Below are 21,643 nucleotides of genomic sequence, written 5' to 3'. Positions count from 1 at the left end.
ACAGCACGTCCAAAGTATGTGCGACGCAGTCTTGCCATCCTTGTTTCCAAGGAGCATTCTGGTTGTACTTCTTCCAAGACACGTTTTTTCATTCTTTTGGCAGTCCGTGGTATATCCTATGTTCTTCACCAACACCACAATTCAAAGGCATCGATACTTCTTCGGTCTTCCGTATTCATTGTCCAGGTTTCGCATGCATGTGAGGCGATTGAAAATACCATGGTTTGGGTCAGGCACACCTTAGTCCTCAGGGTGACGTCTTTGCTTTTCAACAATTTAAAGAGGTCCTTTGCAGCTGATTTGCACAATGCAATGCATCTTTTGATTTCTTGACCGCTGCTTCCATGGGTGTTGATTGTGGATCCAAGTAAAATGAAATCCTTGACAACTTCAGTCTTTTCTTTGTTTATCATTTTTGTTTTCTTTATGTTTGAGCTGTATAATCCATACTGAAAGCTATGATCTTTGATCTTCATCAGTAAATGCTTCAAGTCCTCTTCACTTTCAGCAAGTAAGGTTCTGTCATCTGCATAACGCAGGCTGTTAATGAATCTTCCTCCAATCCTGATGTCCTGTTCTTCATATAGTCCAGCTTCTCGGATTATTTGCTCAGCATACAAATTGAGTAGGTATGGTGAAAGGATACAACCCTGATGCACACCTTTCCTGACTTTAAACCATGCAGTATCCACTTGTTCAGTTCAGATGACTGCCTCTCGATCCATGTACAGATTCCTCATGAGCGTGATTAAGCATTCTGAAATTCCATTCTCCGAAATGTTATCCATAGTTTGTTATGATCCACACAGTCCCATGCCTTCGCGTAGTCAATAAAACACGGGTAAACACCTTTCTGGTATTCTCTGCTTTCAGCCAAGATCCATCTGACATCAGCAGTGATACCCTTGGTTCCACATCCTCTTCTGATCTGGCTTGAATTTTATTAGCAAAATGTTGCTTACATGTGGTATTAATGATACTGTTCGATAATTTCCACATTCGGCTGGATCACATTTCTTGGGAATAGGCATAAATATGGATCTGTCCGAGTCAGCCAGGTAGCTGTCTTCCACATTTCCGGCATGGATGAGTGAGCACTTCCAGTGCGTCATCCATTTGTTGAAACATCTCCGTTGGTGTCCCCGTCAGCTCCCAGAGCCTTGTTTTTCACCAGAGCCTTCAGTGCAGCTTGGACTTCTTCCTTCAGTGCCATTGGCTCTGGATTATATGTCAATCTTCTGTTCAGCTCTTTTACTTCATCATTTTTTCCTTTTGCTTTAGCTACTCGACATTCAAGATCAAGTTTCAGACTTTCTTCTGACATCCATTTAGGTCTTTTCTTTCTCTCCTGTCTTTAATGATCTCTTGCTTTCTTCATGTATGAGTCCATGGTGTCATTCTACAAGTTGTCTAGTCTTCAGTCATTAGTCTTCAATGTGTCAAATCTATTCTTGTGATGGTCAGCTTTCTTAAGCTTACTTTAAGAAATGTAGCCCCTGACTTTGCAGGTGGCACCAGGATCCCAAACCTGCTTGCCTTACCTGAAAGACTGAGATCAGTCACTGGCCCCGAGGGGCTGTATGCAGCCTGCTCAGCCCTGGCTCTTGTTTGTGGAGTGGGTGGAATTTCCTGGGGAGGTACTTTGGGGGGGTGGGAGAGATGTGCTTAGATGCTGGACACTCGACAGGCCAGGCTCACAGTGTGAGGAGCAGCTGTTGTACCAACTCAGCTCTGGGTTCAGCTTGGTGTGGGACAGGCTCAGGGTGCCCGGGTGTTTCTGTGTTGGCACCTCTGGGACCTCCTGACTATGGCAACTCTTGTGGCAAAACACTCCACTCAGGCTGCCCAGCTCTGCCCTTACCAGGGGGGCCTTGGGCACAGTGAGATGACATGCGACAAGGGCTATGAAAGGCCACTCGAGGCCAAATGTGGCAGGGGGAGCAGTTATGTCACAAGTTGAGCAGAGACCCAGGAGCTGTTCTTGTCTACTGCACTATATTGACACACACCTTTGCCTGGCTTGGGTGGCTCACTCAGCACAGACCTACTGCATACAAGTACCATGCCAGGCACCAGTGCAGCCGAGACTGAACCCGGTCCTGCCCTCTAGGGTCCACACCCACACCTAGAAAACCCCTTTCATGGTCCTGATGGCACCAGTGCTTCTGTTGGCTGCCTGGGCCACCATGAGGTCTGGAAGGGCAGCCCCCGCTTTGGGAACACCTGCTCCAAAGAGCCCCTCCCAGAGAAAGCCGAATTGCTCAGGGGAAAACAGACTCTCCATGGAAAATCTCACTGAGTAAGCAAAGCTGGCTGAGTCAAACGCACACCGCCTTTGCCATTAAAAAATGAAGCCAACCAACCCATTAGGGCTGCACTGTCTGGGCCCCAAGAGTCCTCTCTCAACAGCTGTGGTCAGGAGGCTTCGTGCCATCTTTATGGGGGTCCTCCCACATTGGGGGAGGACTGGTGACAAGGCCCAGCATGGGCTGTGAGCAGACCCCCCCAATACATACACCCCAGGGCAGGTGGGTGGAGGACACAGGCCTGCTCAGTCAGGCTCAGGAAGCTGTTGCTAACAAGAATTGGAACCCATCCCCCTGCCCCCGCAGTCCCCAGCCTCCCACATGGGCGTTGACTTCGCTGCTGCTGCTGCTTCCCTATGACTCAGGCAGGCCCGCTTCTCTGCCATTGCCCTCCTGGGCCCTCATCTCCTTGCCCAGGGGAACAACCCCACCCCACCCGCCGTGTTCCTTCATGTACTCTCGCGTTGCCCTGCAGGTGTGACGAGTACATCACGCAGCTGGATGAGATGCAGCGGCAGCTGGCAGCTGCCGAGGATGAGAAGAAGACACTCAACTCGCTGCTGCGCATGGCCATCCAGCAGAAGCTGGCATTGACCCAGCGGCTGGAGCTGCTCGAGCTGGACCATGAGCAGGCCCGGCGTGGCCGCACCAAGGCCACCCCCAAGGCCAAGCCCAGCACCCCGAGTGTAAGTCACACCTGCGCCTGCGCCAGTGACAGGGCCGAGGGCTCTGGCCTCTCCACTCAGGTGTTCTGCAGTGAAAAATATAACATTTACTGTGACTAGGGCTGCGGGCACCGCACACTGCAGCTAACGCTCCGCGCCACCTGTCCGCTTCGTCCCCACTAACTCTCTCACGGGAAGGTCTCTGACCGCGTCACATGGGCACAGCACGTTGGCCTGCCGGACCCTCGGGCCTGTTCTGTGTCTGCTCTTCATCGTCTCATTGCTCACAGGACGCTCCCATTAGTAACAGCTGCCCTTTTAGGAGGGGCCAGAGCTGCAGAAAACAGACGTGAGAAAGGGGTTTCCCGGCAGCACAGTTGCCATGGAAAGAACCCGAGGCAAGGAAGTCTTGATCCGGCCTCCTTGCTCAGCACCCGCAGGGGAGCACAGGGCCTGAGTTGGACACTTCCATGCCCTGGCATGTGTGCCATGCAGTTGTCCTGCCCTGCATCCCTGCCCCCCCTCCCCCAAGCTGGAGCAACTGCAGCAGCTGACTCTGTGCGTGGCTGGTTTATGGAACTACTTTGTAGCCTGTGCCACATCTCACTGCACATCCCACTCACGACAGAAGTGCAGAATCACACCCCAAACCCAGGGACAGAGCTGCCGTGAGCTCCCCACACCTCCAGGCCTGGACACGCATGTGTGGCTGGGGAGCCGATAAATGTGTCAGCCCAGGCTCAGCTGATCTAGTCCAGGACACCTGACCTGGCTGCTCATCCCCATCTGAGGTCTACACCTATCTGGGTCTGCAAGTGGGTAGGAAGGTAGCCAACAGGAACCATTGTTGCAATGAAAAAAGCTTTCCAAGTGCCTGGCCAGGGCCTTTGTATCCAGTGCGAAGCCCCACCCTTTTGTATGGTGGTAGGTTTCCCTGCTATCCGCCCCTCCCGACAGGCCAGCATCTAGGGCTGCAGTGCCCTGTGCACACCCACCCACCCACAGCACATCACTTCTTCCCAGGTGACATCACACCTGAGAAACAGGGCCTTGAACCCATAGCCTGAAGTCTGAGCATCCTGAGCTCAGCTGAGTTGAAAGACCTTCACAGCTGCTGGCAAGAGCCCAGCTGGGGCTACTCTCAAAGGCTTTGAGTGGGACCGGGTCCCGGGATGCATGGGCAGCAGTGTGGCTTCCTTTGTGCAATGTGCGGGGTGGGCAGGAGTTAGGCCATAAAATGAGAAGTCACCATGGGACCTGTGGCTCTCCGTTAGTTAGCAGAGGCATTGTCTGCACTGTGTTGGGCGTCCTGAGTTTATGCTTCCTGGCGAGAACTTCTCTCAGTATTTCTCTTCCTGACCACCCTGTGGGGTCAGCTGGACGAGAGGCTGCACCTTCTCCACCTAAGCGCTCCTTACCTGTCGGAAGTCAGGGGCACTTTTCTGCAGAAGGGGAATTCACACTATCTGACGAGAGACTGCCTGGCCCGCTCTCACAAAGGTGTTTGCCCTGCTTTACTCTATCCTATGGTTCTGGAGTGTGCCTGAGTCCCCACCAAACTCCAACTGCTGCAGACGGGTTTTGCCTTGGGCTGTACCCACAGCAGCCTGGAATGACGGAGGGGTGGGCCCCGCAGGTATCCCACTGGTATCCGGGCTCACGGTGGGCCTTGGAGTGCCTCTCGTCCTTCAGAAAGGTCGCACGTCCCCTGCCTGGTGAGGAGGACTCCCTGCCCTGCGTGTGTCACCGCATGCCCGTCTGCACCCTCAGCTCTGTCCCCTACTGCAGCAGCTCCTTTCAGTGCTTGTCAGGGTCTTTGTGCAGCCCCACTGCAGAGCATGGCCACAGCTAACACACCCAGGTTTCTGCTCAGCCAGTAACTCACCCTGCATGCTCACAGCAGCACCAGGACTTGGAGATGTGGGATGAGCAGGCATGACGAGTGACTGGTTTTCTAATGGCATCTTGTTTTCTCCCGTTTGCAGCTGTAGAGTAGTGGCTGAGAGGACTCGGCTGCCTGGCCCTGTCGCCTTGCAGCTCCTTTCCTCCCCTCGTGGTTGCGGCTGGAGGAATGTGGGCCACCCACACGGAGGAAGGAAAGGCAACCTAAATCCCACTTAGCAATGTCTTTGGATATGTCACTGCAATTTTTTTCAAAACAGCATTCCCCAGGTTTGTAATGGGAAGAACAAGAGCTTTAGTGTTGCAAATGCTGCGAGCTGCTGCTTGAAAGACCTTTTTACACGTGCTGAGGAACCCGCTCCAAACCGTGACCACCATGTTCGTTGTGAACCTGCTAGAGACACCACGGGGGACCCCTCTTGTTACAGACACCCCTTTTTTATCCGATAAACCTGTGCACTTTTGATACTTTGATATTATACTTGCTTCCTCACTCCTCATGTAGAGATGGTTCTCAGATGCTGTGGTGTGTGCTCTTGGTCACATAGCTCACTGTCTTAGCTCTCAGCCTGTTGACTGGATGTCAGCACGTTGCAAACATGTGTGCTCCCTGTAGTGTGTAGCTCTAGGCTGTTTAGGTGAGGGCTCGGAGCCAGCAAGGCGCTCGGCTAATGGATCCACCCTGTGGGTCAGCAGCCTTCTAGGTTATACAGCGTGATGATTCATGTTTGAAATTATGGATTTTCAATGCCATGTTCATTAAGAAATCCAGGGTATTCAGATTCTGGGGTTTTTCATATTGTATTATTATTATTCTTAGGAATAGTTCAATGTAACAAGAAGAAAACTTGACCTTTGCTCTGGTTAAAACAGTAATAGGCACTTGAAAAAAAAAACATAATAAATTATTGAATGAGAGTATTACCTGCAAATTCCAGAATTTTCTGGGTTTTAGGATATTGTGAGGCATGACTGATTAACAGGATTTTATACAACTGTACCAGTGAAATTCCAAATTGGAATTGTTTTGTTAATCTGGTTGTTGTGCCAAATTGTGGTACACTTAGAAAATTCTACAGTCGTCGATTTTTAGGGTGTTCTATTTCAGCGCCTTTTTGTTAGTAATCACTGCCAGTAGTGCCTTCGTCATTTAAGGGAGGTGTCCCAGAGTGGTTTATTCTCTAAAATGGACAGTGAGGAGCTAGTTGGGGATTTTCACAGCCAGTGTGAAGCAATAAGTGTGAGGTGAGCGTATGCCCTTACACCTTTACCTGGGCATCTCCGTTGAGAGAAAGAGAACAGAGATTGTACAAAATTCTGTTAGTCAGTGATTCTTTACTCTGCAGATCTTTGCAAATTCAGGGGCTTAGAAAATGAAAACAGCCACAAAACACTGAGTGTGCTTTGGGAACGAAATGGACTTTCCTGGAACAAACTAAGCAATCTGTATTAATAACATGTTTGTGAAGAACCAAGAATGCGTTAGGAGTATCAGTGCTCTCTCTTTGCTTCGCACGGTGGTGGACAAGGGTTAACCTTAGTATTCTTTGCAAATGTGAAAATGAGACATTAATATCTTCTCTTGCTTGGTGTGACTAATCACTGTTAATTTCAGGAAACAGAAATCGCTAGCATTCCTCAGCAAGCCAGGTCAGCAGGTCCTCAATCCCTGCCCTGTTTGCTGAGGTTTGTGTGAATGATTAAATTGGTACTTGTAGAGGAAGAAGAAAACTGTCTTCTCTCCTCCAAAAAGAAAAAAGTACAAATTATAACAATGTAAATGACAAGAATAAAAGAATTCTGTTTCCTGGAATAAGTGTTTCTTATTCCTAGTTGTAGGGACTCCTGTCTTCTGTTACAGTATTGATTTATAAGAAATATTGTTACATTTGCAATAACTTCACCTCTGTGGGGTATTTATTTGCAGTGCTGTCTGAGTGCTGTATTCTCTGTGCATTACCCTAGTGTCAGGATGTTGGTCTTTATTTTAAGGTCATGTGCATGTTCTCCTGCCAAGGGACCTTTACACAGACCTAGACAAACAAACAAGCAAACAAAAATACTAAGCAAATGCCTTGAATTTCAGAGAAAACGAGGCAGAGCATGAAAAACGAATGGGAAGGAGAAATTCATGGAGATTCTTGGCACACAAACGTATAACTTGAATGTTTCCAAAGCCAGCGTGCATAGGAATGATGGGCCTGTGTAAAGAGTCGCGGTTGGTAGGACCAGTAAATAAAAAAGAACAATAAAAAGACAAAAGGCATGTATTGTTCTCTGTAGCTGCTTTGACGCCCTGCTCCAGACGACTGTGGTTCCAGCAATACCCAGTGATGTCAGTGCTTTGAAGCAAAACACAGAAGAAAGCTGAACAAGAATGGGTCATCTTGGTGGTGGGAGCTGGAGCACCCTGGGGGCCATCACTGGGAGCATTCTAAGACAGGCTCTCATTGCCCTGTCACCCCTGCCCCACATGGAGCCCTGCGGGCCCCACTTGCCTCAGGCTCTCACTGTCCTGTCACCGCCACTGTGCCCCCCCACCACCCCCCCGCCGCAAAAGGATTCTGTCTATTTAGTAGGGGCTGTCGTGACTGGTGTGAGTTTGAACCTTTCTGGCTGGATAAAAGAAGCTTGTTTCTTTTTCTGTCTCAGTAGCCAGAAGTAATCGCCCTACTTCTGGCCTGTGTTGTCACCTGGGCCTCTTGCCCAGCTCATCTGAGTGGAGACCCGAAGGAGGTCTGGGAGGGCAGCAGGGCTCCAGGGCTCGTCCACACAGTCAGACAACACTTCTGAGCCCTCCTATCCATCATCAGCCCCGCCCTCCACCCCCGGCACGGCTGTTGTCTCTGATTACCAGGACGGATGACGGCAACCCAAGTGGGAGTCCTCACAGTTGTGAGAGGAGGACGTGGTGGAGCCCAGCCCTCACCCTCTGCGTCCTCTGCCATCTCCCTGCAGCACTGTTCCTCTTACCCCTCCCCTAAGGCAAGTTACCAGGGCTGGAAACCTAGCCTCACAGTTGGCAGCTAGTCGATCCCACCCATGAGGTCTGGAGCCCCTCGTCCCCAGCTAAGGCCTCATACAAATCGTGGCACGCTTATGAGAGACTTCTGCAGCAGGCTCCTCCTGGGGGAGAGACCACAATGGGAACCCTAGATGCCCTCCAGGCGCCCTTCTGTTTAGCCCACTATTGACTAAGAAGCCCAGGTCTGGTCTGTTTTCTGGGGTTTCTTCATGAAGTATAATACACACACATGAAAGTGCTGGATTTCCCCAACTGAACACACCCTACCCTGCAGCTCCCATGGAGTCAGGAGGACCCTGCCCAACACAAAGCCACTTGCCTCTCTTCCAGGGCACAGGGAGGTAGGAGGGCAGGTGAGCAGATCCATGGGGTGCCAGGATGGCCCCTGATGGAGGAGAGGAAGGTCAGTGGGGAAATGGCCCCTGTAGCCATGATCAGCATTGCATAATGAGGGGTGTCAGGGCCTAAGGGGAGCCATCTGGGTCAGCCTGAGATGGACAGGTGTGCCTGTAAGGAGGGAGAAGAGGAGGAGGGGCCCCCAAGAGAGTCTTATGCAGAGGCAGGTGGACTAGGCCAGAGGGCCAGGCTCCATCCTAGAGGGAAGTGTCAGTAGGCCCTCTGTGCAGATGGAAGGACCAGGGGAGGTGGCAAGAGGATGCTGAGCTCCCAGGGCAGATGAATGACTCAATCCAATTATCTTCTGACACCAGCTGCACATGCAGCACTTCTTCCTGACCCTGACCACACAGAGCTAGGTCAGACCTCACAAGTTAAAGGCTGGGGCAGGGGCATGGACACACACGGGACACAGAAAAGGCCCTGGGTTCTGAGGGCAGAGGCAGGATGGAGCAGCAGATGCACCTGGAGACGTCATGGGAAGCTGTCCCACGCAGGTGGGTGAGCAGAGCATCCTGGTGTTCAGGGCAGGTGGGGGAGCCCATCGGGGAAGAGTTCACACCTGGTGACAGGCCCACAGCAGGAGGTGCTGTGGAGGCTAGGTTCGTCACACCCACCTGCCCGTAGCCCCCCCTTCCTCAGGTGGACTTACCTGCTTGTGGGGAGTTAGACTCTTGGACCTCAGACTCTTGCCCTGAGTCCAGCTCAGCCCAGCTTCCTGAGAGCAAAGTTTGCTATGTCCTGGGGTTTCAGCTCTTCTTCTGGCCCATCAGCCCCCAGCTTCTTCCTCCTGTGTCCCCACATCTGCCTGAGTGCCCCCATGCTCTCCCACCTCTCCCATCCCCCTCTCCAGCTGTGCTGTTCTTGTCACCCTGCACCCTCTGAACTCAGGCGTGTACTTCAGAGGTTCTGGGCCCACGCCTCTCATCCCATCCCTGAAATAATCCCCCTCACCCCCCTCCTGGGTCCACTGGGGCCTCATCTTGACACGGAGATCCACTTGTTTCCCTGATGATCATCCTTGGTGCCCCTCGCTGCCACCAGGTGAAGTGTACACTTGTGTCACCTCCCAGGAAGGTGCTAGCCCAGGTTCTGATCCTGGCAGCTCCTCCTTCCCCATCCACCAAGTCCTGGTTCCCCAGAGCGTTGGTGCCCCTCTGAACACCCAGACCCCTCTCCCTGCCTCTAGGCCAGTCCGACTTCCATCCCTTCTCCTCGCACTTTTGCTCTGCTTGCCTGTCAGCCCTGCCTGCCCCACAGTGTGCCTCCTCCTTGCCCAGCACAGTTTTCACCGTATACCATTTGTGTTGTGGGATAAGGGGCCTTCCTGAGCCTAGGCCTTGATGCTCACAGCTGCTTCCGTCATGGATGCCCATGCTTGGCACATAACCAGGCAGACTGACTGGACTCCATCTGGCAGTCCATCCTGACGACCCTAGACCCAACATAGTAGGACATGTACCCACTCTTGGCTCCTTGCCTGGAGGGAGGGGACCTCCTGCTGGATACTGCATTTGTTGTGCAGCTGATGGCTCTGTCCAGCTGTCCGGCCCTGCCTGTCCCTCCTGGGGGTGTCAGACACCCAGGTCCACTGTATGGCTGCCCCAATTGACTTTGGAGAGGTGATGCTGCCACCACCCAAGCTGAAGATAGACCTGTGCTCAAGGGTAGCCCACCCTCCCTGCACCCGTTCTCTCCTCCTCAGGCAAATCCTACAGGGCCTTGGCTGTGTACAGGACCCTGGCCCAACCTCAGCCAGCAACCCCTCAAAGAAAGGATGTCAACAAGGAGGGGCAGGAGCTGGCCGAACCTGTCGCCCAAGGCTCAGCGTGTCTCAGTGGTTCATCAGAAAGACAGCATGGAAACCAGGGTCTGGCCAGCACCTCACTCCAACCAGCTGTGCAACCTTGGGCAGCAGCCTAACCTGTGAAATGGGGGAGGAATGGGACACTCAGGGCTGTCAGAGCACTGAGAGACACTACGGGGCAGCTAGAACTGGCCTGGCATGTGATAAAGAGCCATGGGGTTGTCAATGTAAAGCAAGCGTTACGTGTAACAAGATGGGTGTGACAATGCCCCCATCCTCATGATGTGTGCAGGCTGGAGGGGACACCTACACACCTGTATTGGTCATCACAGCCCAGATGACCTGAGGTGACAGGAAACAGGGCAGAGGAGCCAAAAGGCCAGACTACCTAAGACAGAGATAAAAGTCCAGTCACAAGTTAGAGGAGCAAGTGGAATTTAAAAGGCCACCCATGGCTTAAAAAGGGACAATGTATAGCTTCTGGGAGGAAAAAAAAAGAATGCATACAGGAAGAAGCACTCTTTGGCAGTCAGGTGAGGGGGAAAGGAGAAAAAGGGAAAACAGGATTCTGCAAGACAAAGGAGAGCCAGAAAATGAGAGAATTTGCAATCTACCCCACTTACACACAGACACACAAACACACCCCGCCCTCAAACAAGAGCCCTGCTGAAATACTTGAATCTTGCTGGACTGACACAAAATGACTCCCTTGTGTTGTAAAAACACCCAAGATTATAAAGATGGATGAAAAGTAAAGTTCATAGAGAACTATGAAATGAAAAGCAATTCATCAACTGAGGAAAATTACTTCCTAAAATACAATTACGAAGCAGAAGAAAACTACCTGGAGTATAAGTCCATACTCCAAACTGAATTAAGTATCCTGAAACAAATATTTGAAGATGTGAAAAACAACCTTGAATTAAAAACAGCTCATTGCTGTTGAGTCGATTCCAACTCATAGTGACCCTATAGACAGAGTAGAACTGCCCCATAGGTTTTCCAAGGAGTGCCTGGTGGATTTGAACTGCTGATGTTTTGGTTAGCAGCTGTAGCTCTTAACCGCTACACCACCAGGGTTTCCAACCTTGAATGAGAGACATAAAAACTAAAATCAGAAATAGGGAGAAATAAAAAATGGATTTGACTTAACTCAGGAAAAGAAATGGAAATTTTTTTTCTTAGGAGTGTACCCAGACACTAGAATCAAATGAAAATTGAATAAAATGAAAATTGAATAAGGGGCGTCAAAGAAAGGTAAACAACCAAAACAATGAAAATGACACAATAGAAGTAAAATAAGTTGGCAAAAAGTAGTGGGAATGGAAAAGCAATTTATCAGAAGCCCTGCAAGAAGAAAAATGAAACAATGGAATGTAGTTGATATTTAAAATCCAGTAAAGCCTTTCCAGAAAAGAGAAAAAGGTCCAATTCTAGACATTTAAGAAGTCCCTGGAAGGTGCAAATGGTTAACATGCTTGTCTGCTAACTGAAAGATTGGAGATTTGAGTCCACCCACAGCTACCTTGGAAGAAAGGCCTGGTGATCTGAAAAATTAGCCATTGAAAACCCTATGGAGGAGGAATTCTGGCAAGATGGTGACACAAACAAACCATCATTCTGACCCTCCCCCACAAATACAAGAAGTATAAGGAAACGATGCTTGGCCTTGAGGGACTCTGAATCAGGAGCAGAGAACAGCAGCAGGGAACTGCAGTCAGGCAAGAATCAACAAATCAACAATGAGATGCATGAAACCAAAACAAATCCACTGCCATGGAGTCAATTCTGACTCACAACAACCCTATAAGGACAGAGTAGAACTGCTGCACAGGGTTTCCAAGGCTATAAATCTTTATGGAAGCAGACTGCCACACCTTTCCTCCTCAGAGCAGCTGGTGGGTTCCAACCGCCAGCCTTTCAGTTGGCAGCTGAGTGCTTTAACCACTGTGCCACCAGGGCTTCCACGATATGCATACAGTAGGAAAATTGCTTCTTCCACTGTCCCTGCCCTTCCCTCCAGCCATATGGGCCTTCAGCTGCTGTGATCTGAGAGCGGCTGCAGCAAAAGAGCTGCTTCCTAACCACCACAACCCCTGCCTGTACGAAGAGAAAGGACCCCAAGATTTTTCTTCAAAATTAATAAGGCAGACCTCCCCGGGGTTCTTTTGGAGCTTGCCAGCACCTCCCGCACCCGGACACTGTCAGCTTCAAGACTGCTGTGAATTGCTACAGAAGGTCCCTGCAGCGGAGTCTTCTCCCATAGTCAAAACTCTACCTGCCTCCCTGGGTACTGAATGGCTCAGGCCTCTGTAACAGGGCAGACCTCCCTGGGGGTCAGTTTGGGTCAGTCTGCCCCTGCTTCTAGTGAACGCCGAGGACTGCTGACTGAGAATTAGGCATTTTGACTAGAGGCTATACCCACAGCCAATATGCTACAGGGTGGGAGGAGGTTCTGGTAGCAACAAGGCAGATCTCTGTGGGGATCTGACCAGCATTAGACCTGGTAACTGTTGGTTGCCAGGCCACTACAGATTGCTACAGAAGGCCCTCGCAGTGGATTCTGCTCCCATAAGCAGTACTCTGCCAGCCTCCCTGCACACCCATAGCTCAGGTCCCCAAAACCAACCGAAGAGGCCTCCTTGGGATCAGCTTGGGTCTGTCTGTCCCTCTTCTGGTCCACACTGAGGTATACTGACTGAGGCTGCTGTATGCTAGGAAATAGGTGTCTTGAGTAGAGGCTGCACTCACAGTCAACAGTGTATTGGGGGGACTCTGATAGCCACAAGACAGATGTCCCTAGGGGTCCAACTGGAGTGTGACAGCCCCTCCCTGATTTAGTCATGGGTGGCTGACAAGCTGCTCCAAATTGCTGTAGAAGGCACACTGCAGTGGAGTCTGCTTCCATACTCAGCACTCTGCCTGCCTCCCTGCAGACCCCATATTCAAATCTCTGAGGCCAACAGAACAGACGTCCCTGGGTGTCAGTTCAGGTCTGTCTGCTCCCCAGTTGGCACTGAGGCTGCTGAGTGCTAGCAAGCAGGCATCTTGAGTGGAGGCTAAACCCACATCCAATAAACTACCAGAAAAGGTGGGCAGGGGTGGCTCCAAAAGTAATAAGACCTCCCTGGCACTGGGTTTGGGTTTCAGGGGTTCATTCAGAGCATGGCAGCCCCCCCCCCCCCCCATCCAATAACTCTCAGCTGCTGGACTGATACGAATTCCTACACAAGATTCTCTACAGCGGAGCCGGGAGGTGGGTCACCTAAGGGAGACTGCTCCCAAATCACCACAGGGCCACTGGGGCCCTGAAACCAACAATAAAGATCTCTTGGAGGTCCTCTTGGGGAGTGCCAGCTCCTCTCATCTTGATAAGGAAGAAAGTCTGCCTGTTCTTCCCCTGAATGCCAGCCCAGATATAAGCAGCCCACACAGAGCAGACAAGAAGACCTCTTGGAAAACCAAAGAGTAACACTCAGCCCTGAAGGGGGCTCACTGGGTGTCAATTTTCCAACTGAAAACATGGTTGCAAAAACAGAGAAAGGATGGAAGTAATAGCCAGAGAGAGGACTGTGCCTCCTGGTAGACAGATTGGTGCATATCTCACCTGAGTGACAGCGCCTGCTGGTGGACAGATTGATTACAGCATGTTCTCTGTTATGTTTGTTGTTGTTGTTGTTGTTAGGTGCCATTGAGTCAGTTCCAACACATAGTTACCCTAAAGGACAGAGTAGAACTGCTCCACAGGGTTTCCAAGGAACTGGTGGATTTGAACTGCCAACGTTTTGGTTAGCAGCCGAGCTTTTAACTACTATGCCACTGGTGTGTTTGGGGACAATGAAAGTTGAAAACCAAGATATAGAACTTTCAAATCCTTATTAAACCAGGAAGAGAGAAGGAGCTATCACAAAGAGGGAGAGGAAGTGGTAAACAAAGGCCTAAGGCTCTGCATGCCTAAGAGGTTTTATTTTTTTTGCAGAAAGTATTGTGGACAAAAACACCAAACACTGGGGAGAACTGAGAAAGTTAACATCCTCAAAAATTCCAATGCCCTAACCCAACCAAAAAAACACACAAAAAAATTTTTTTCCATAACAAAAATTACAAAACACAAAAAGAAAAGAGAAACCCTGGCCAGTCCAAATGAACATAATGAAAGGTGTGAAAGTGCATCTATGAAAGACTGAATAATGAAAAGGATGGAAGAATATAATACAATAATGTTAAAATAGAGTTAAGGGAAAAAATGGACAAAGACCTAAAATAAATAAGGAAAATGCAAGAACAAAATGAGGATCTAAAAAAAAAATTAGATTAAAAAAACCTAACAGAAATATTGCAACCAAAAGGGACAATAACTGAATTGAAAAACACAGTGGAAGGATATAATCACAGATTTAATCAGGCAGAGGAAAGGATCAGCAAATTAGAGGATAAATAAGACAGTTAAAATTACAGAGACCGAAGAGCAAGAAGAACAGAGACTCAAGAAGGCTGAGCACAGTTTAATGGAATTATGGGACAACATCAAGAAACCTAATATACACATCATGGAAATTCCAGAGGAAATGAGAGAAAGGGACAAAAAGAATATTTGAAGAAATAAAGACAGAAATTTTCCTCAATCTACAAATCTAAGAAGTTCAAAGAACTCAAAGATATCTACATCAAGACATATCATAGTCAGACTTTCCAAAAGTAAAGATAGAATCCTAAAAGCAGTGAGAGAGAAGCAGTCACATAAAACGGATCCCCAATAAGATTAAGTGCTGATTTCTCCTCAGAAACTTTGGAGGCCAGAAGGCAATGGAAAAATATACAGCCATGCACTGCATAACGTCTGTTCAGGCAATGTCTGACTGCTTATATATCCATGTTCCCATAAACTCAGAAATCCTGATGGGAAAATAGGACTTAGTGGATGTAACCGGACATAGCCAGGAGGAAGCCACCACCTTTGCACCCTGGACCAGCTCATGCTTGGGGAACCTACCCTGGGTTTGCCCCACACATCTAGACCTCATCCTCAGCAAACTTGGCCTGAAGGACTGTTCGGGCCTCCAAAGGGCCTCATACGTTCCTGAGTGCCCCAGGACTTCATCTAATTAGAGGCCCAGTCCTCAGACTTTGCCAGCTCAGTACGTACCCTCGCCACGCCCTCATTCCCTCAGGATGCAGCCACCAACCCGGGCCCAGACAGCAGCGAGCGGAATCCTGGGCCCTCCCTATCCCTTGATAAGGAACACTTCTATCTAAAAGTTGCCATAAGAAAATAATAAGATGTTCACAATGTCCAAATCATATAACGTCCTATTTCACAGAACATATTGTGGATGTTAAATGACACATGACTGTATTTAAAGTGCTAAAAGAAAAGAACTGTCAACTAAGAATACTGTACCCAATGAAACTGTCCTTCAAGAATGAGGGTGAAATTAAAACATTCCCAGAAAAACAAAAGCTAAGAGAGTTCATATCCACCAGACTGCTCCTACAAAAAAATACTAATGGGAGTTCTGTAGTTCTCCTGGGTCTAGGAAGTTCTCAGTGCAGGGATAAAAGGTGTGACTTACTTTCTCAAGATCACACCCTTGCTCAAGTCATGCCCTTAAGTCACTGCCTTGAATCACATCCTTACTTAAGTCACACACTTCCTTGATTAACACCTTTTATCTTACAAGGAGAAAGAAGCAAGCAGAAAGGGGATGGACCTGATGACCACCAAGAAAGAAGAACCGGGAGTGGAGCACATCCTTTGGACCCAGGGTCCCTGTGCTGAGAACCTCCTAGACCCAGGGGAAGATTGATGCCATGACACGTGGAGATCTCCAAGGAATACTGGACCCACAAATGTAGAAGGGAAACAAGGTCATAACGTCTGTTCAGGCAGTGTCCCCTAGAGCTGACAGAGAAAGTCTTCCCCTAGAGCTGGCGCCCTATGTTTGGAGCTGGCGCCCTATGTTTGGACTTCTAGCCTCCTAAATTGCCTTAATAAATTTCTGTTTATTAAAGCCATCCACCTGTGGTATTTCTGTTACAGCAGCATTAGATAAGTAAGACAGCAACCGTATAGGACAGAGTAGAACTGCTCCATGGGGTTTCCAAGGCTGTACATCTTGATAGTAGCTGACTGCAACATCTTTCTCAGCTGGTGGGTTGCAATCACTCATCTTTCAGTGAGCACTTAACTACTGTGCCACCAAGCCTCCTTATCAATGTAATATACCACACACATCAATAGAACAGAGGAAAAGAACCACTTGATCATCTCTATGGATACAGAAGAAGCATTTGATAAAATCCAGCACCTTTTTTAAAATTTTTATTGTGCTTTAAGTGAAAGTTTACAAATCAAGTCAGTCTCTCATACAAAAAATTTATACACACCTTGCTATATACTCCTAATTGCTCTCCCCCTAATGAGACAGTACACTCCTTCCCTCCACTCTCTTTTTGTGTCCATTTGGCCAGCTTCTGACCCCCTCCGCCCTCCCATATCCCCTCCAGACAGGAGATGCCAACCTAGTCTCATGTGTCTACTTGTTCCTGGAAGCTCGCTCTTCACCAGTATTAGTTTCTATCCCATTGTCCAGTCCAATCCTTGTCTGAAGAGTTGGCTTTGGGAATGGTTCCTGTCTTGAACTAACAGAAGGCCTGGAGACCATGACCACTGGGATCCTTCTAGTCTCAGTCAGACCATTAAGCCTGGTCTTTTTACGAGAATTTGGGGTCTGCATCCCACTGCTCTCCTGCTCCCTCAGGGGTTCTCTGTTCTGTTCCCTGTCAGAACAGTCATTGGTTGTAGCTGGGCACCGTCTAGCTCTTCTGGTCTCAGGCTGATGCAGTCCCTGGTTTATGTGGCTCTTTCTGTCTCTTGGGCTCATAATTACCTCATGTCTTTGGTGTTCTTCATTCTCCTTTGGTCCAGGTGGGTTGAGACCAATTGATGCATCTTAGATGGCCGCTTGCTAGCATTTAAGACCCCAGACACCACTCTCCAAAGTGGGATGCAGAATGTTATCTTAATAGATTTGATTATGCCAGTTGACTTAGATATCCCCTGAAACCATGGTCCCCAAACCCCTGCCCCTGCTATGCTGGCCTTTGAAGTATTCAGTTTATTCAGGAGACTTCTTTGCTTTTGGTTTAGTCCAGTTGTGCTGACCTTTTCTTTATTGTCTGTTGTCTTTCCGTTCTCCTAAAATATTTCTCAGCCACTATCTAATTTTTTTATTATCTAATTTTTTTTATCTAATTAGTGAAAACCTCTCTCCCTCCCCCCCTTGTAACCATCAAAGAATATTTTCTTCTCTGTTTAAACTATTTCTCAAGTACTTATAATAGTCATACAATATTTGTCCTTTTGCAACTGAAATTATCACTCAGCATAATGCCTTCCAGATTCCTCCATGTTATGAAAAGTTTTATGGATTCATAATTGTTCTTCATTGATGCATAGTATTCCACTGTGTGAATGTACCATAATTTATCTATCCATTCATCCGTTCATGGGCACTTTGGTTGCTTCCATCTTTTTGCTGTTGTAAACAGTGCTGCAGTGAACATGGGTGTGCATATATCTGTTCTTGTAAAGGCTCTTATTTCTCTAGGATATATTCGAAGGAGTGGGATTGCTGGATCCTATGGTATTTCTATTTCTAGCTTTTTAAGGAAGGGGCCAAATCAATTTCCAAAGTGGTTGTACCATTTTACATTCCCACCAGCAGTGTATAGGTGTTTGATTTTTAGGAGCCTCCAGTTATCTAGTTTTTCTTCTGCATTGTTAATAATATTTTGTATACTGTTTATGCCATGTATTAGGGCTCCTAGCATTGTCCTTATTTTTTCTTCCATGATCTTTATCATTTTAGATTTTATATTTAGGTCCTTGATCCATTTTGAGTTCGTTTTCATGCATGGTGTGAGGTATGGGTCTTGTTTCATTTTTTTTGCAGGTGGATATCCAGTTATGCCAGTACTGTTTGTTAAAGAGGCTGTTTTTTCCCCATTTAACTGACTTTGGGGCTTTGCCAAATATCAGCTGCTTTTTTTATATGTAGATGGATTTATGTCTGGATTCTCAATTCTGTTCCACTGGTCTATGTATCTGTTGTTGTACCAGTACCAGGCTGTTTTGTCTTCTCTGGCAGTATAATAGGTTCTAAAATGAGATAGAGCGAGGCCTCCCACTTTGTTCTTCTTTTTCAGTAATGCTTTACTTTTTCAGGACCTCTTTTCCTTCAATATGAAGTTGGTGATTTGTTTCTCTGTCTCATAAAAAATGTCGTTGGAATTTGGATCAGAATTGCATTGTATCTATAGATCGCTTTTGGTAGAATAGACATTTTTACAATGTTAAGTCTTCCTATCCATGAGCAAGGTATGTTTTTCCACTTACATAGGTCTCTTTTGGTTTCTTGCAGTAGTGTCTTGTAGTTTTCTTTATATAGGTCTTTTACATCTCTGGTAAGGTTTTATCTTCTTGGGGGCTACTATAAATAGTATTGATTTGGTGATTTCCTCTTCGATGTTCTTTTTGTTGGTGTAGAGGAATCCAAGTGATTTTTGTATGTTTATCTTGTATCCTGACACTCTACTGAACTCTTCTATTAATTTCAGTAGTTTTCTTGGGGATTCTTTAGGGTTTTCTGACCTAGGACCTCCAGCACAATGTTGAATAAGAGTGTCCAACACCCTTTCTTGATGAAAACCTCAAGAAAATTGGAATAGAAGGGATGTTCATCAATATGATTATGAGTGTGATGGTTAAGGTTGTGTGTCAACTTGGCTGGGCCATGATTCTCAGTGGTTCAGCAGTAATGATGTAGCTTGGCAGTCGTATGATGATATGATCACTTCCATGATGAGATTTGATGTAATGTGATCACATTCACGATGGGATCTGCTGTGAGTAGCCATTCAGTTAAAGAGGAGTTTCCTTGGGGGTGTGACCTGCGTCAAATATAAGTGGACTCCCTAGCAAGGCTCTCAGGCTTTTGCTCACTCTGGATCCTGTGCCAGCACCTGTTCCTTTGACTTCTGGTTCTTGGGCTTGAGCTAGCAGCTTACCTGCAGCCTTGTCTGCCAGTCTTGGGATTCATCAGCCTTCACAGAGTGAGCAAGAGCCCTGCTGTCTGACCTGCCGATCTTGGGTTCGGCAGCCACTGCGGCTACGTGAATCAGGAGAAAGCTCCAGCCTAAACTATGAATTTGGAATGTTCCAGCCTCTACAACCACGTGAGCCATTTCCTTGATATAAATCTCTTTATGTAGATATTTATGCACTTTACTGGTTTTGCTTCTCTAAAGAACCCAGCCTAAGACAATGTTCAAACAGAAACCTGGGGAATATGTGTTGGAATGGCTATTAAGGGTATATAATGGTGCAGGGAACATAAAGATGGGTCGCTCTGAGTTTACTGATATGGGCCCACTACACACAGATTCTTCCTTCAATGTTTCAGCTCAAAAGGTGAGAAAAGGATCTAAGAGTTTATTTAGTTGGGTCACTGAAGTATGGATTTTGAAGTGGCCTACACTTAATCAGGTTGAAGTACCAGACCTGCCTTGGTGTACTGTAGAAGGTATCCAAAGGCTTAGAGAAACTGGCATGCTACAGTGGATTTATCAGGTTAGACCCACAGACCCACACATGGAGTGCCCAGAGGACACACCTTTTACCACAACAGTGAGGAACAAATTTGTGAAGGGAGTCCCAGCATCCCAAAAGACTGCTGTGACTGCTATTTTAAGTAAGTTATATTTGACAGTGGTAACTGCCCTAACTACACCTAACTACAGTGGGGCTGATTGGACCCTGTGGTGGTACGGGCCAAATGGTGGTACGCAATCAATAAAGACAAGGTGGGCATGGTTATCATAATGGATATCAGAGTCAAAGAAGTAATCAGAATAGTCTGACAGATATGGACTTATAGGGTTGGCTACTCAGTCACGGTCTCCGTAGGAGTGAAATAGATAGGAAATCTACAAAATATTTACTTGATCTGTACAGGTGGAAGAATTCTAGGTCAAATGAACAGCAGTCTAGCTCAGATCGCCAGAATAGAGTCATGGCCCCTCAGTCAATTCCCAGACTTTTGCGAGTTCAAAGACCCACAACCCCTTGAATGAAGAAGAGGCCAGTCCCCTTGAGGAAGGTCTCTGATACACTGTCAGAAACTTATACTATTAACCTTTCTCCCTGCCTTACCCAAAGGAGTCTACGGCCTTTTACTAGAGTGACTGTTCACTGGGGAAGAGGAAATAATCAGACTTTTGGGGGATTACTGGATAATGGCTCTGAACTGACACTAGTTTCAGGAGACTCAAAACGTCACTGTGGCCCACAGAGTAGGGGCATATGGAGGTCAGGTTATTAATGGAGTTTTAGCTCATGTCTGTCTCACAGTGGGTCCCCAAACCCATCCTGCGGTGATTTCCCCAGTTCCAGAATGCATAATTGGAATAGATATATTCAGCAACTGGCAGAGCCCCTATATTGGATCCCCGACAAATGGAGTAGGGGCTATTATGGTCAGAAAAGTCAAGCGGAAGCCATTAGAACTGCCCCTGCCTAAGAAAATAGTAAACTAACAGCAATACCACATTCCTGGAGGGATTTCAGAGATTACTGCCACCATCAAGAACTTGAAGGATGCAGGGGTAGTGATTTCCAACACATCCTCATTCAACTTGCCTATTTGGCCTGTGCAAAAAACAGATGGATCTTGGAGAATGACAGTGGGTTATCCAAAACTTAATCAGGTTGTGACTCCAATTGCAGCTGCTGTTCCAGATGTGGTTTCATTGCTTGTGCAAATTACTACATCTCCTGGTACCTGGAATGCAGCTATTGATCTGGCTAATGACTTTTTTTCCATACTTGTTCCGAAGGACCATCAGAAACAGTTTGCCTTCAGTTGGCAAAGCCAGCAATACACCTCCACTGTCCTATGTCAAAGAGCCCTGGTGGCACAGTGGTTAAGAGCTACGGCTGCTAACCAAAAAGGGTCAACAGTTCGAATCCACCAGCTGCTCCTTGGAAACTCTCTGGGGCAGTTCTACTCTGTTTTATAGGGTTGCTGTGAGTTGGAATCGACTCGATGGCAACAGGTTTTGGTTTATCCTACCTCAAGTATATCAACTCTCCAGCCCTGTCATAATTTAGTTTGCAGGGAACTTGCTGCCTTTCCCTTCCAAAAGCCATCACACTGGTCTATTACATTGATGACATTATGCTGATTAGACCTAGTAAGGAAGAAGTGTCAATGACTCTGGACTTATTGGTAAAATGTTTGCGTGCTAGATGGTGAAAAATTAACCCAGCAAAAATTCAGGTGCCTTCCACCTCAGTGAAATTTCTGGAGGTCCAGTGATGTGGGGCATGTCAAGATATTCCTTCTAAAGTGAAGGATCAGCTATTGCACCTGGCCCCCCCACAACAAAAAGGCACAACGCCTAGTGGGCCTCTTTGGGTTTTGGAGACAACATGTCATCATTAGGGTGTGCTACTCGGGCATATTTATCAAGTCACTCGAAA

The 21,643-nt window shown here is 47.7% G+C and overlaps 1 protein-coding gene across 2 annotated transcripts in view; it reads left to right on the top strand.

The window, feature by feature from the left end:
• BICD2 (BICD cargo adaptor 2) overlaps positions 1–7,289 on the top strand; it is a 99,564-nt gene extending 92,275 nt beyond the window's left edge. Inside the window, exons 7-8 of one of the 2 annotated variants that reach the window (XM_049895408.1) lie at positions 2,782–2,992; positions 4,957–7,289. In XM_049895408.1, the coding sequence (XP_049751365.1) occupies positions 2,782–2,992; positions 4,957–4,962 (217 nt within the window). In that variant the 3' untranslated portion in view covers positions 4,963–7,289. The other variant, XM_049895407.1, reaches the window with a different exon arrangement.
• The last annotated feature ends 14,354 nt before the right edge of the window (positions 7,290–21,643 follow it).

The sequence above is a fragment of the Elephas maximus genome, chromosome 9 (assembly GCF_024166365.1).
Source record: "Elephas maximus indicus isolate mEleMax1 chromosome 9, mEleMax1 primary haplotype, whole genome shotgun sequence".
NCBI lineage: Eukaryota > Metazoa > Chordata > Mammalia > Proboscidea > Elephantidae > Elephas > Elephas maximus.
The sequence above is the reverse complement of the archived record's forward strand: the minus strand, read 5'-3'. Positions and strand labels throughout refer to the sequence as shown.